General features: G+C 39.3%; 1 protein-coding gene across 2 annotated transcripts in view; it reads left to right on the top strand.

The window, feature by feature from the left end:
• Wwc3 (WWC family member 3) overlaps positions 1-12,860 on the top strand; it is a 111,258-nt gene that overhangs the window by 86,068 nt on the left and 12,330 nt on the right. For both annotated transcript variants that reach the window (XM_021188614.2, XM_029534540.1), the window contains exons 10-14: positions 4,237-4,326; positions 5,047-5,609; positions 10,401-10,521; positions 11,824-11,898; positions 12,757-12,843. In XM_021188614.2, the coding sequence (XP_021044273.2) occupies positions 4,237-4,326; positions 5,047-5,609; positions 10,401-10,521; positions 11,824-11,898; positions 12,757-12,843 (936 nt within the window). The remainder of the gene's footprint in view (positions 1-4,236; positions 4,327-5,046; positions 5,610-10,400; positions 10,522-11,823; positions 11,899-12,756; positions 12,844-12,860) is intronic.

The following is a 12,860-nucleotide window of genomic DNA, read 5'->3' as shown; positions in this document are numbered from 1 at the left end:
GTACCCATAGTCTATCACAGTCTCAACAATGTTTAAAAATCCAAAGTTCAAAGTCCCTTCTGAGATTCATGCAATCTCTTTAGCTATAATCTCCTATAAGATCAAAATTAAAAAGCAGATCACATACTTCCAACATCAGAGGATATACATTAACATTCTAAAACATCACCGTGAGGAAATGCTGGACCAAAACAAGACCAAAAATCAGCTGGGAAATCTCCAAACTCTGTATTTCCATGTCTGATGTTCAGCTCTTTTCATCTTTGTGGACTGCAACACAATTCTTTCTCTTGGGCTGGCTCTATTCCCTGTTAGCAGCTTTCCTCAGCAGACATACCACAGCCCTGGCATCTCTTAACATCTTGGAGTCTCCAAGGCAACTTCAACTTCACAGCTTCTTGTTCCAATCTCTGGGTTCTATACATGATCTTATGAGCTCTTCCAAAGGGCTTGGATGACTTCTCTAGCTCTGCTCTCTTTAGCACTCTAGGTTCTCGATAACTCCACCCCATTGCTGCTGCTGCTTTTGGTGGTCATCCCATGGTATTGACATCTCCAATACACTGGGGTCTTCTGCTATAACTTTCACCAATAGCCTCTCATAATCTCTCTTCATGGTGCCAAGACTCAACTTCTTAGCATGACCCCATCAGTTCTGGGCCTTCAACCACCACTGAAGCCGTACCTTCACCAATAGCCTTTCCTGGCCTCTTACAGTGCCTAGCCTCAGCTGCTCTTCATACCCTTCAAAACCACTACCACCTGGATGATCTTACACATTACCAAATCCATCTGCAGCACAAGGTACAACCTTGTATATCTCTGGAACATAGCTTTTTTGTGCTCTCAGAAAACATTTCCCAGATTTCACTTCAGTAATTTTAGTCTCTTCTTAGTCACCGCTGATTTCTTAGATCCAGCTAACGAGCAGCAGTTGTCCCAGCAGTCACTTCTAGTCTTGATTCTAAAGCCAGAGCCACATGGCCAAAGCTGGCGAGTTCTACTGTTTGCTGGAGCTGTAACAGGCCCCCCTTGTTGTATTATATTTTTTACCAGCTTTCGGTTTTCAATGATTTCTGTCACTAAGTTTGGCTATCTTGAACTTGCTCTGTAGAATGAATGACCTTGAACTCAGAGATCTGCATGGCTCTGTCTCCTGAGTGCTGGGATTAAAGACATGTACTATCACATCTGGACCTAAGCTTTTCTTTCCCTGGGACTTGCTTTGTACCAAGCTGGCCTCAAATTCAGAGATCTGCTTCCCCCAGTCTCATGGGTTTAAAAGTATCAATGTGCCTGGACCTAGGCTTTTCTTTAATTCCTTTTCAGAAGATCTTTTTAAGTTCTGGATTGTAAAACTCTCAGCTCCTTCTCTAGCACCATGTCTGTCTGTAGGCTGTCATGCTTCCTGCCATCATGAAAATGGACTGGACCTCTGAAAATTCCAGATATAGTCAAATTGACAACTAAGATTCTCCATCATAATCCATACCCTGTCAATTTGACACACAATCCTATCTCCTTGTCTAAATGAATAAATGAATCTCATGTCTAAATAAAAACAGTAACTTGGTCATAATAATGCCTAACATGATGTAACCATCATTCAACTGTAAACACATAAACAATAAGCTTGGCTGGGCTGGATCTTGCCACAAGGTCACTACCCCCTTAATCTGTTTATCTCCTTGAACCCAGGATTTAGCTCTATTCCACTTTCTGATGCTTAATTAATACTTGAACTATACATCAAGATATATAGTATTTTATAAAATCAAAATGTATTTGTCCTTTCTAAGCTTGCTACGCTTGATCAAACTGCTCTTCACAAGAGTAAACCACATGACAGAGTCTATGCTATGCTGTTTTGAAATGTTTTTCCTCGAGGCAATTACTCTAAATTTCTTCACTTTAGAGCCTCAGGCAGACTCTTTAGATAAGCAGTCACGTTCTTCAAACTATCAGAAGAATGACCTCCAGGCAACACTCTAAAATTCTTCTCCTCTAAAACCTCTTGAGCCAAGCCTCTATAATTCAAATCACCCTCAGTACAACTATCTTCCAGGTTCCTACTAGTATGGCCCATTAAGCCCCACTTAAAGCATTCTACTACTTTCCTAACCCAAACTCTCATAATCTACATTCCTCCAAACAAAAGCGTGGTCTGGCTTATCTCAGCAATACCCCACTCTCCAGTACTAACTTCTGTCTTAGCGTCCTTGCTGTAAAGAGACACCATAACCAAGGTAATTCTGATAAATGCAAACATTTCACTGGGGCTGGCTTACATTTTCAGAGGTTCAGTCCATTTTCATGATGGCAGGAAGCACGGCAGCCTACAGACAGACATGGTGCTAGAGAAGGAGCCGAGAGTTTTACATCTTGATCCAAAAGCAGCCAGAAGCAGACTGTTCCACAGGCAGCCAGGTGGAGACTGTGATTTCACAGTGGGTGGAGCTTGAGCATAGGAGATCTCAAAGCCAACCTCCACAGTGACATTCTTCTTCTAACAAGGCCACACCTGCTCCAGTGAGGCCACACCTAATAGTGCTATTCCCTCTGGCCAGGCATTAAACTACTACACTTTGTTTTACTCTTTCTCTGTTTTTTGAGAAGTTAAAGATGAATGTTTGGTGCCTTTTACATTGATAAACCTTAGGTAAGAATTTAAGCATGTCTCAAAATTGGGAAATGTTTTGTGGTGAAAAGAAACTCAGTTTCTTGGCACATATTAACAACAGAATAAGAATGCCAGGAAGAAGAAGCAATAGAGCCTGGTAAATTCAAACCTTCATAGCCAAGGCAAGTTACTTTCATTTCATGAGGGTTTATTTCCTCATCTGTTAAATGAAGGATAGAATCAAGTGAGTGACAAGAAATGAGGTGTGACATGATTCCAAATGTTAAGGGCATTATCATGTTTATGCACTCATATGATTTTAAATATGATGTTAAAAAGTGCACCCAAGAGCATTGTATTGCTGAAGTTTTCTATGAACAAATAGTAAAATGTTTTTCTTCAAAATTATAGGTAAGTTAAATCTTAAATATATTACATTAAAAAGAGTATATTTCAGCTCCTCTCAAGTTGTTGGATCCCAGAATCTTCTTCTACTGTTAAAATGATTAAGGACTTCAAAGAGCTTTTGCTCATATGAATTTTTATCTATCAATACACTAATGACTTAGAAATTACTTTGACATTGTTATTTGATTAGAGCTTACAAGGCCTTATCATAAACAACAATTTTATGTCTGATAATGCTTTTGAAGCAAAAAAATTAGCATAGTACTTTAACATTTTTTATAATAAACTTTTTAAACATCTGATAATTTAGAAGGCAGCTGTTAAAGCATTTAGCTTGTCTTATGTTATTTCTGGTGAACACATGATTATTTTGCTGTTCACACAGATATGTAGTAAAGAAGAGGGGACATTTTTGGACTCTTGAGGTCTGTGGACCATATTTTGAAAATCATTAATTTTCATGTATGTTATTAAAATATGTTGTGTAATGGCTCATGTTATAAAGGGCTTGTTTTACTGTAATGCCAATGAAACTTTACATAGCTTTTTGCCTATAAGAGGGCCTAGGATGATGGAATTATGTTTCTAGGATTCTGTAAGGAATCTCAACAGATTAATGCATGCTCTGCATTTGAACCCAGTCCCATTCCTCTGTCTATTCTTTTACCTATTTACCCTGACTTCCTTCACTCACCTTAATCACCTATTCACATGGTCATCCATACTCACCTGTCCATCCACTTACCCTCCCACTTGTCCTCTCCCCAGTTTTCATTTATCTCTTCAACCCTCCCTTTTATCCATTTGCTCCAACCACCTATAGATCAAGTATCTACAATCTTTGAGCCAGCTTCAAGTGCCTGAGATGTATTTTCCAAATATGACAAAACCCTTTTTATTATGTTGCCATTTATAATGTATGCCTTTAGAATTCACTTAATCATTTCAACCTGAATTATCTATGAGGCATTTATAGTTGAATTTCTCTTCTATACCTTCTTTTCCTTCTCCCTCACTCTCCTCTTTCTTCCTGCCCTTTGTCTCTCCCTCTTCTGCGATTGAGTGATGGGGATTGAATCAAGGTCCTTAGGCATGTTAGACAAATGTATCATCAAACTACATCCCCAAACCGTCTAGCTAAATTTCTTGTTATAAAAACAATCCCCCCACCCTTTAGACTCACCAATTGTCTATTCTTGCATTTACAGGATTCTACTTCAGGAAAAAAGAAATTGTCTACTAATGCAGCTGGAAGAAGCTACACGTTTAACATCATATCTCCAGTCCCAGTTAAAGAGGTAGGCTACTTTTGAAGGAAAATATATACTTATTAATTTTATTATTTTATTACAGGGGCATGTATTATATTACAGTAACATGTGAATGAACTTCAGAGTTTCTTTTAGCTTAGATTTTCTACTAGTGATTGAAACCTGAAGTGGAGTTAAACAGAGCAGAAAAGTAGACATGTTTTGTTTTGTACATAACTTGCTAACATACAACTCAGGTAAAACGAGGAGAATCAAATTTGACTTTAGAATAGTAAGTCTGACCCTAGGATGTTTGCACATACCTGTAATTCTATCACTTGAAAGCTGAGGCAGGAAGAAATGGAGTTCAATTATGAAATAAAGTTATTAAAGGAATGTGAAATTTACTTACCAGCTTCAGAAGCATTCATCTATGTACATTTTTATTATGAGGCTTTTTGTATAAAAAAAATCTGGATGTATAATGGCGGCTCCCATTGTCAAGCTCTTACTGTATTGTGAAGCAGAAAGTTAAGGGCTTCATATGAATGACATTATTGGTTACTCCTCCAACTCAGGAAAGAATTTGCTGTTGTACACTGCCCCCAAGTGTCATTCAAAAGAGATAAGAAGCAAATTCTGGCCAGATGCTCTCAAGCATCCATCTGCATTCCTGTTAGCTCTATTCTTCCCTGGGGCTACAGCCGGAGTACCAGGTGTGGTGGTGGGAACATGTGTTTTTCTCATACCATGACTCTTTCGTTTCAGCCTGTCTGCCAGCACCCTAACTGTGTCCTCTGGGAGCAGCCGTGGGTCCCTGGCCTCCAGCAGGGGTTCCCTGGCCTCCAGCCGTGGCTCCCTCAGCTCCATCAGCTTCACAGACATCTATGGCCTCCCACAGTATGAGAAAGCTGACGCTGAGTGTGGCCAGCTTCTGCGATTCGATCTGATCCCCTTTGAATCTCTGGGCCGCGATGTCCCCTTTACAGACCCACAGAGCCACTCTGGCTTCCACAAGCAGAGGAAGTCCCTGGATACACCTCAGTCTTTGGCTTCACTGTCTTCTCGATCCTCCTTGTCCTCTCTGTCACCCCCTAGCTCTCCCTTAGACACACCCTTCCTCCCAGCTTCGAGGGACTCCCCTCTGGCACAGATGACTGACACCTTTGAGGTAGCAGGCCTGGGAACACTGGACAGACTGCGGTCACAGGCCTCTACTCTGGGAGATGAAGATTTGCAGGGAACTGCGATACTTCAGCCACATGGAATCCCTGTGGATGGAGAAGGACCCCGTGAGCGAGGACCTCAACCTGTGGCTCCTACTAGTGCAAGTAAGTGGTGATAGGAAGAAAGGCTTGAATTTCTGGGTGTAGGGGGTATATGTGGGCTATGGCTTTGAGGCTAGTGACTTTCAAATTGCTAGTGAGCTGTTAGTTTTAGAATATTAATAGGGCTAGGAAGAATCTAGAACTTTATTAGTCTTTCCTTTATCAGAAATGATTGGCATTGATGAAGCTATATTTGGCTTATTTATTGGAATCTACTTATTTGTTGAAAAATAACATTAAGAACTACATAGTCTTCCATATTCAAAGGCAAATAAGGAGGTGGTAGAACCTCAGTGTACTCTGCAGGGCATGTGCTAAGATGGAGTTTTCTGCATATATCCCCCTCAGTCCAGCATGTGGACATGCATCTGATTATACCCTGGTAGAAATGTCTACCTCCTCTTGTCAGTTTGACCTTTCTCTTTAGCCATATGGCCTTGTTTCTGAGTATATAATTCAGTCAAAAGTGGAGCTAATTTTGATTGTGCCATTTCAGAAGACACTCGAGCTGGCACCAAATCATTTCTCCAGATGGAGAATCAATAGCCTCTGCAGGAAGCTTCATCTACTCAGCTATGTTATAGTTCATTGGCACCACATTGCTGTTTGAGAAACAATAGACTACTTTAGCACCAGAGATAAAGTTTCCTATACCTGAAGTTCAGTCCATGTAGTTAATAAACTTTCACTTACCCAGCAAAAAAAATTAGACATTCAATTTAGGCTAGCACTATATAATTTTTATGGACTAGAGGTTACTTCTTCCCTGCTCTGAGGGAAATTTGGCAGTGTCTGGAGAAACATTGAGCTCTTTCAGCCTGGCAGAGGGGATACTCTGGCACCTAATGAATTGAGACCAGGGAAGTTGCTAAACCTCCTATAATACACAGCTCAACCTCTACCACAACAAAATAATTTAGCCCGAGATGTCAGTAGTACGGAGGCCAAAAATCCCGAGAAGCATTCTATTGGCTGTGTATCCAGTAGAGTACAGTGTGGTGTATTGGAAATGGCTTCAAGTAAGCAGCCTGTAGGCCAAGATTCTGTTCCTTGTCACTTTGACCTCTAGTTCTGTGACCTTCCTTGAATTGTCCCACTTCTCTTGTCCTCAAACAAGGTGATCTTTATGGTTTCTTCCATTTGCCACTATTTTTTAACCTAAGAGATAAGTTGATAGATTGATAGAAAGATCAGTTATTCTTTAGATTAGCTTATCTATAATATAGCCATCTGCTAGCATTTGTGTGTTTACCTAGAGATTGTTATGTTCTGGGTTACCTCTTGACTTTTGACATCTCTGTTATTCTGGTAACTTACCCTATATTTGCAAACACACTTGTATGTCCCCTGAAACATTATTTCTGTAGCTCACACATCCAGGCAACCTTCATTCACTTTATTCTTTTTTACAATTATAGGTTTATCACTCCATACTTATTCCTTTCAACATAAATGAAATAATGACATAAACCTATTGTTCTAGTCTCCCTACCCCTTATTAAATTCTCTTTAAAGGTTGAAATTCAAGAATATTAATTTAGTTATGGAGAAAGTCTGTTTGAGAGCATTCTGAGCCAGGGCAAAGACAGATTTGGAGGGAGAAGAACTGAATTAGTTTCTGATCCTACTTTCTTTCTTGTCCTATACCAGACATTGTAAGTTTCAACAATTTAGACTGGGAGTAATTGTTTTGTCTACATTTATGTACTGCCACCTAGTGGTAGATTCATAGATGACACTGTCAGTTGACTTGTGTCTTCAGAAATTTGAAATAATTGACAGACTCAGTTCTTGGGTCCTGCTAGGTGCTCCCAGAATGGAGGGAACTGATTTCAGGCCTAAACACCTGGGGACTCCTTGCCTTCCTGTGCGCTTTGGCAGCTGCAGATCCTAGAGTTATCAGCGCATTCATGCATGCTTATCAGATTCCCCCTCATCCCATTATCTGGTGATGCTTGGGATCACACAATGCCCTCTACTTTTAGCCTTGGTCTGTAAATCTGGTTGGCTTCAAGCAAGTTTTTAGTAAGATAAAATTTTACTAAGATAAAAATCTAAATTGCCCAAGATAGAAGGCAATGATTTTTCCCCATACCTTAAGGTAGTCATATGGACAGATGGCAAGACCAAGAGTAGAGAGTAGACAATAATTTGGGACATTTTTTTACATTTTTGCTAAAGTTTTGTCTAACCTGGATTTTTAAAGTTAAATGTATCCTGGTTTTGAAATGCTTTCCTTTTTTTAAACTTACTGGTTAGTCTATGCTAATAAAATCCATAAAATTCTTTTGAGTTTACTGTCTATTTATTGATGATTGTATTTTACATACCCTGTTTTAAATTATCAGCTAAAATCTTATAGATTGTTTTTTATCTCTTCTCATGCTGCCCCACAGAAACATTTACTGTAAGTGGCCTTGGTATTCTCCTTGTCCTCCTTTGTTGCTCAGGCTGTGGGCAAAACGTTTACAGTGACTTCATGCTTAGGATGGCTGGGGGCGGTAGCTTATTGGTTGTCATTATCATTATTATTTCACTGCTGTTATTGTTAATCATGTAAGAACTTTTTTTAAAAAAAAAAGCTTTCAGTGCTTATTTCCTATATGTATTTTTCTCTAAAATTTAACAGCATTCATTATTTTAATATACCAGTTGGCAGCTTTGGCTATTGATTTTCAGTTTTATTCCCCTTCTTATCAAGCAGTGTTTAGTGTGTTCCTTGGTTTTAGTGTCTGTCTATTTTAATAAAGAAAGAGCAGTATGATTTTTGCTTTTTTTGCTTTGTTTTCAATAAATGTGTAGTAGATTTTCTATTTCCTGTATCATTTGCACTACTTCTCACGTCAGTCTTGAAGTCCTGGAGGTCTGAGTATGGAATATGGACATTTCTGTGCCTTTTTTCACCCAGGGATCTTTACTCCCTGTTGCTCTGTGAATGCAGTGACTCCATCTGAACTTTCAGTGTCCATCCTCTCTGAATGGACTTCCATTGTAATGACGAGGAAAAAAAAATTGGTTAGAACTGAACTATGGGATAGGACTTTGGAAGCGGGATGATTGTCACCCAGTGGTGTTTCTTCAAAGGGATTTCAAGCTGGTTGGAAGAAGTGTCTTTGGTGGGTGTTAGGCTAACGAGTGGGAACAGGTATTGGTTTCACTTGTAGAAACTTGTGATGCAGAGGTTCAGATAACAAAGATGCAGTCAAGGTTGGGGGTCAGTTCATGGGACAAGGACAAAGGCAAGAGCAGGGCATTGGAGTTCCACTTACAATTTGAGAGTTTTATACCCTTAGCTACTTCAGGATAAAGCCTGCTTCTGTCCTTGGCTGATGAGAGCAGAAGTAGATTACCCCCATAGTTGGTACTACAGATAACTAGAAAGCTAGGTTTTGTTTCCAGTTGACATTGAGGGACCAAAGGTCTTACCTGTTTACTATACTCAGGTTTAATTGGTATGGGTAGTAATTTGGTTAAAAAGAGGTGGCTGGGTTGTCATTGGAGTCATCCTTTCCCTTAGTTCAGAATGTGAAGTTTTCAGTTTATGAGAGCCAGAGAAGCAGGGAGACCACAGAGATACCTCTATTATTAGCAAGTGATAACGTAAAGCCCAAAGTAGTGTTTAACGTGGGGCATCATATTTATTCTGTATTTTAACAAAGCATGCCCCCTGTAAAGCATAGGTTCCTACATATATGACCACATGTATCATAAAAAGGTTAAGTATGATTGTATTGATTTTGTCTAAAGAAACTCATTTCAATGGAAGAAAGAGATAAACTATGTAAGAAAATGTCAGTGATTATTTTGGGCTCTTAAAGGTAGATACAAAAGGTAAAAATCAAATACTCAGTAATGATAGCATTCTGAACCAGAAAAGCAATTCCAGGAAGCAGTCTGTCTGAGGGTATCTAAGAAGGCTTCTATAGTGAGATCGACAGAGACTTGTCAGTCCCTGTGCAAGCCACAGGCCTCCAAGACTGTTTTCAAAGGATGGATCCGTGGTTTTGATTTGGAGAACATTGTTAAGATATATTTGGATAATTTTAAAAAGTGATAATTTTAAAAAGTGATTATAATCAAATAGGGTTATTGTCTAAAATATGGAGACTACCAAACTGCATAAAGAAGGCAAGTGAAAAATAACACCTCTTGTTATATCTGCTTTTCTCCTGAGCCTGGGTGTCTTTCTTTTATTTTTAAATTATTTTTATATTTTAATCAATCAGCATATAATGTATTGCATAACATTATGATAGATTTAAACAAAATGCGTGTTTATGATTCTGTTTCTCTCCAGTCTCTGTCCCCTCCTTGTAGCTTTCCCCTATCAGGCTCTTTCAGGGGTTTCCCACCTCTGACATCTTATTCAGTATGTCCTCACAACCAAAGGGGAAATACAAAATCTATACATCCAAATGTATGTTTAGACAGGTAAGAGGATTTTTTTTTTTTAAAGAAGATACCAGTGTCACCTCTGGCTTATGTGTATCAGCCATAACGGTGCATCTGGTAATCCCAGCATGCAGGAGGGATAAGAAACATCTCAAGTTCAAAGAGCCAGGATTACATAGTGAGCCCCACCTTAAAAAAAGCAAAGCAAGTAGTACCCAGAAGTCTATTGCTTTGGTTTTCCTTGTGGTTTTCAATATTAAAAACAATCACATACAATGTCTTATCTGCATGTACATGCCATGGCTTGTCTCTGGAACACTTACTGACTTTTCAGCACTCTGCCATAGATGTCCTGGCCTCCTGTACTATCACCTCTAACCCAGGTGTGTCCTTTGTTTGCAGCAGTGACCCTGCGGGAAGACAGTGCCAAGAGATTGGAGAGAAGAGCACGCCGTGTTTCTGCATGCCTGTCAGATTACTCCCTTGCCAGTGACAGTGGGGTTTTTGAACCTCTAACCAAAAGGTTAGGAGCTGATTACCTTATTCCCATGTTCCTAAGTACACTAGCCAGAGTGTTATTGGTATGCACAACAAGAATCCATATGGAAATAACTAGATTCTAGATTTTGTTTATGTCTCCACGCAAATTTTTCCACCTCCTTTAATCTTTGGAAGGTTGGGCCTTCATAACCTGTGGAGAAAACACCTTAGGCTTACGTGTGTATTTGGAGGCTGGCTCTTATTTGTGCTGTTCTTGAATGGCTTTTCCCTTCCTGGTCCTGACCAGTAGAGCTGAAAAAGAGCAACTATTCATAATGCATACAAGGGACCTGCATTCCTAGCAATGAAGACCCTCCCTCTTTTTCTACTTTAGCTACAGGGAGCTCCTTTGGGAATTAGGTAATTCATTTTTATTAACTGTCTTTGTTGTCATTGTGTATCTGTATAGTTGCACATCTTAAGTATCTATAAAGACATTTTAGTCAGTGCAAAGTTTTTTTTTAAAGTTCATTTTTGAAAACTGCCTTTAGTGTGTCACATGGATTTCAAAACTTAGGCAATTATTTTTTTAGACAAAGCAAAATCCCAGGACAGCACAAATAAAAAAAAAAGAAAGAAAGACAGCTGTTGTTATAGCTCATATCTATAATTTTGACACTGTAGAAGCTGAGATAGGAAAAAAATGCCACAAATTTGAGCCAATCTTGGACTATAAGGTGGGTTCTGGGCCAACCTGGGCTAAGATAGCAAGACCCTGTCTAAAAATAGAGAGGTAAGTTGGAAAAATGGCTCAGTGTTTAAGAGCACATGATGCTCTTGTAGGAGACCTCATATCAGTTCCCTGTATGCACATGGCAGCTCACAATCATCTGCTCCTCCATTTCCAGAGTTCCAATGCTCTCCTGACCTCCATGGCCACTACATATTTGTAGTGCACATACTTGCACTCAGGAAAACACTTAGATACATAAAATAAAAATAAGTCTGTTTTTAAAACAAGGGAGCAATAAAAAGAAAAAGAAATCTGTGGGCAGGTACTGATGAGATAACCCATGATGGATTCTGGGACCAGCTATGCCTTTTGAGCCCCCTTATGAATGAAAATCTGTGTGTGTGTGTGTGTGTGTGTGTGTGTGTGTGTGTGTGTGTGTGTGATATAATATAATATATATTATATATAATCTGATATATTATATATATATATAATCAAAATTTGATAAAATTCTTCTCAGTAAGAGACACGCTGAGCATGAGAGACCTTGTACATACCTACAATGCTGAAGTATTTTTGGAATAAACTGGGTAAATTTACTATTATGTTTAGAAATGAAGATGCTGAAGAGTCTGCTTTTGGAGACACTTATGGAAACAGTGAGCCCCAGATTTATGTGGGATATCTGTGAGTATAGAAGCCAACTTCCTGTTCTTCAGGATACCCTATGGAATGAGGCCTGCTTAGGTGATATTCTACTAGCTTTGATACTCTCAGTCATGTCTTTAGCCTTAAAGATACCTTGTAGATGCATTTCCATGAGCAGGTGAAGGAATATAGAGGAACCATATGACCCAGGTGATTCTTCCCCATTCTTGTTAGCTCCCATCTTTCTTTTGTCTCAGATGAGTTAACAGAGGTAGAAGGTAAGAGGGAAAGAGAAAAGTGACTGCACTGTTGTCTTTCATCACAGATACCACAGCTCAGGACTGTTAGCTTAGACTTGAAAGTTAGAAAGGTAGGATACTCAAAAGTCTCATGAAACTCAAAATCTTAGGAGTATATTCCCCCATTCATGCTGGAAGTTGACAGTATTCCCCATAGTACAAATAGCAGGGTCCTTCCCTTATCTCCAGAGTGAGTCATCCAATGTTCTGTAACATGGCACAGCTACAGTTTCAGTAAAAGCAGGTGCCATGATGTTTATACTGGCAGTACAGGATTTTTAGGTCTCTGTAGTTTTGGGCTACCCATTCTTGTTATTCTGGTCCAGTTTTCTTAGTTCTTATACTGTTGACTTTTAGAATCAGGTCATTTTTTGCTATGGTGTCCCCATCTTATGAACTATAGGGTATTCAGTTGTGTCCTCGACACTTTTGTTCCAGTTTTCATAATAAAAAAAATTCTTTGACATATTACCAGTGTCCTTTAGGCATAAGATAAGGTAAAATAGCCCTCAGACCATGACGACTATTGGAGTTGGATCACAGGGTTATTTCCTCAATGGGGAATGTACAGTCCATGAATTTGAGCTTTATTTTCTAGGCATGATAGTACCAATGAATATCTCCTTGTGCATGTGTTGCAACTGAGGAACCTAGCTGGGCTGGTGATGAAGGAAGACTGCAAAATGTAAGTTCCTGATATTG

The sequence above is a fragment of the Mus pahari genome, chromosome X (genome assembly GCF_900095145.1).
Source record: "Mus pahari chromosome X, PAHARI_EIJ_v1.1, whole genome shotgun sequence".
Taxonomy (NCBI): Eukaryota; Metazoa; Chordata; class Mammalia; order Rodentia; family Muridae; genus Mus; species Mus pahari.
Note: the sequence above shows the minus strand (reverse complement) of the source record. Positions and strands in the feature narration are given on the sequence as shown.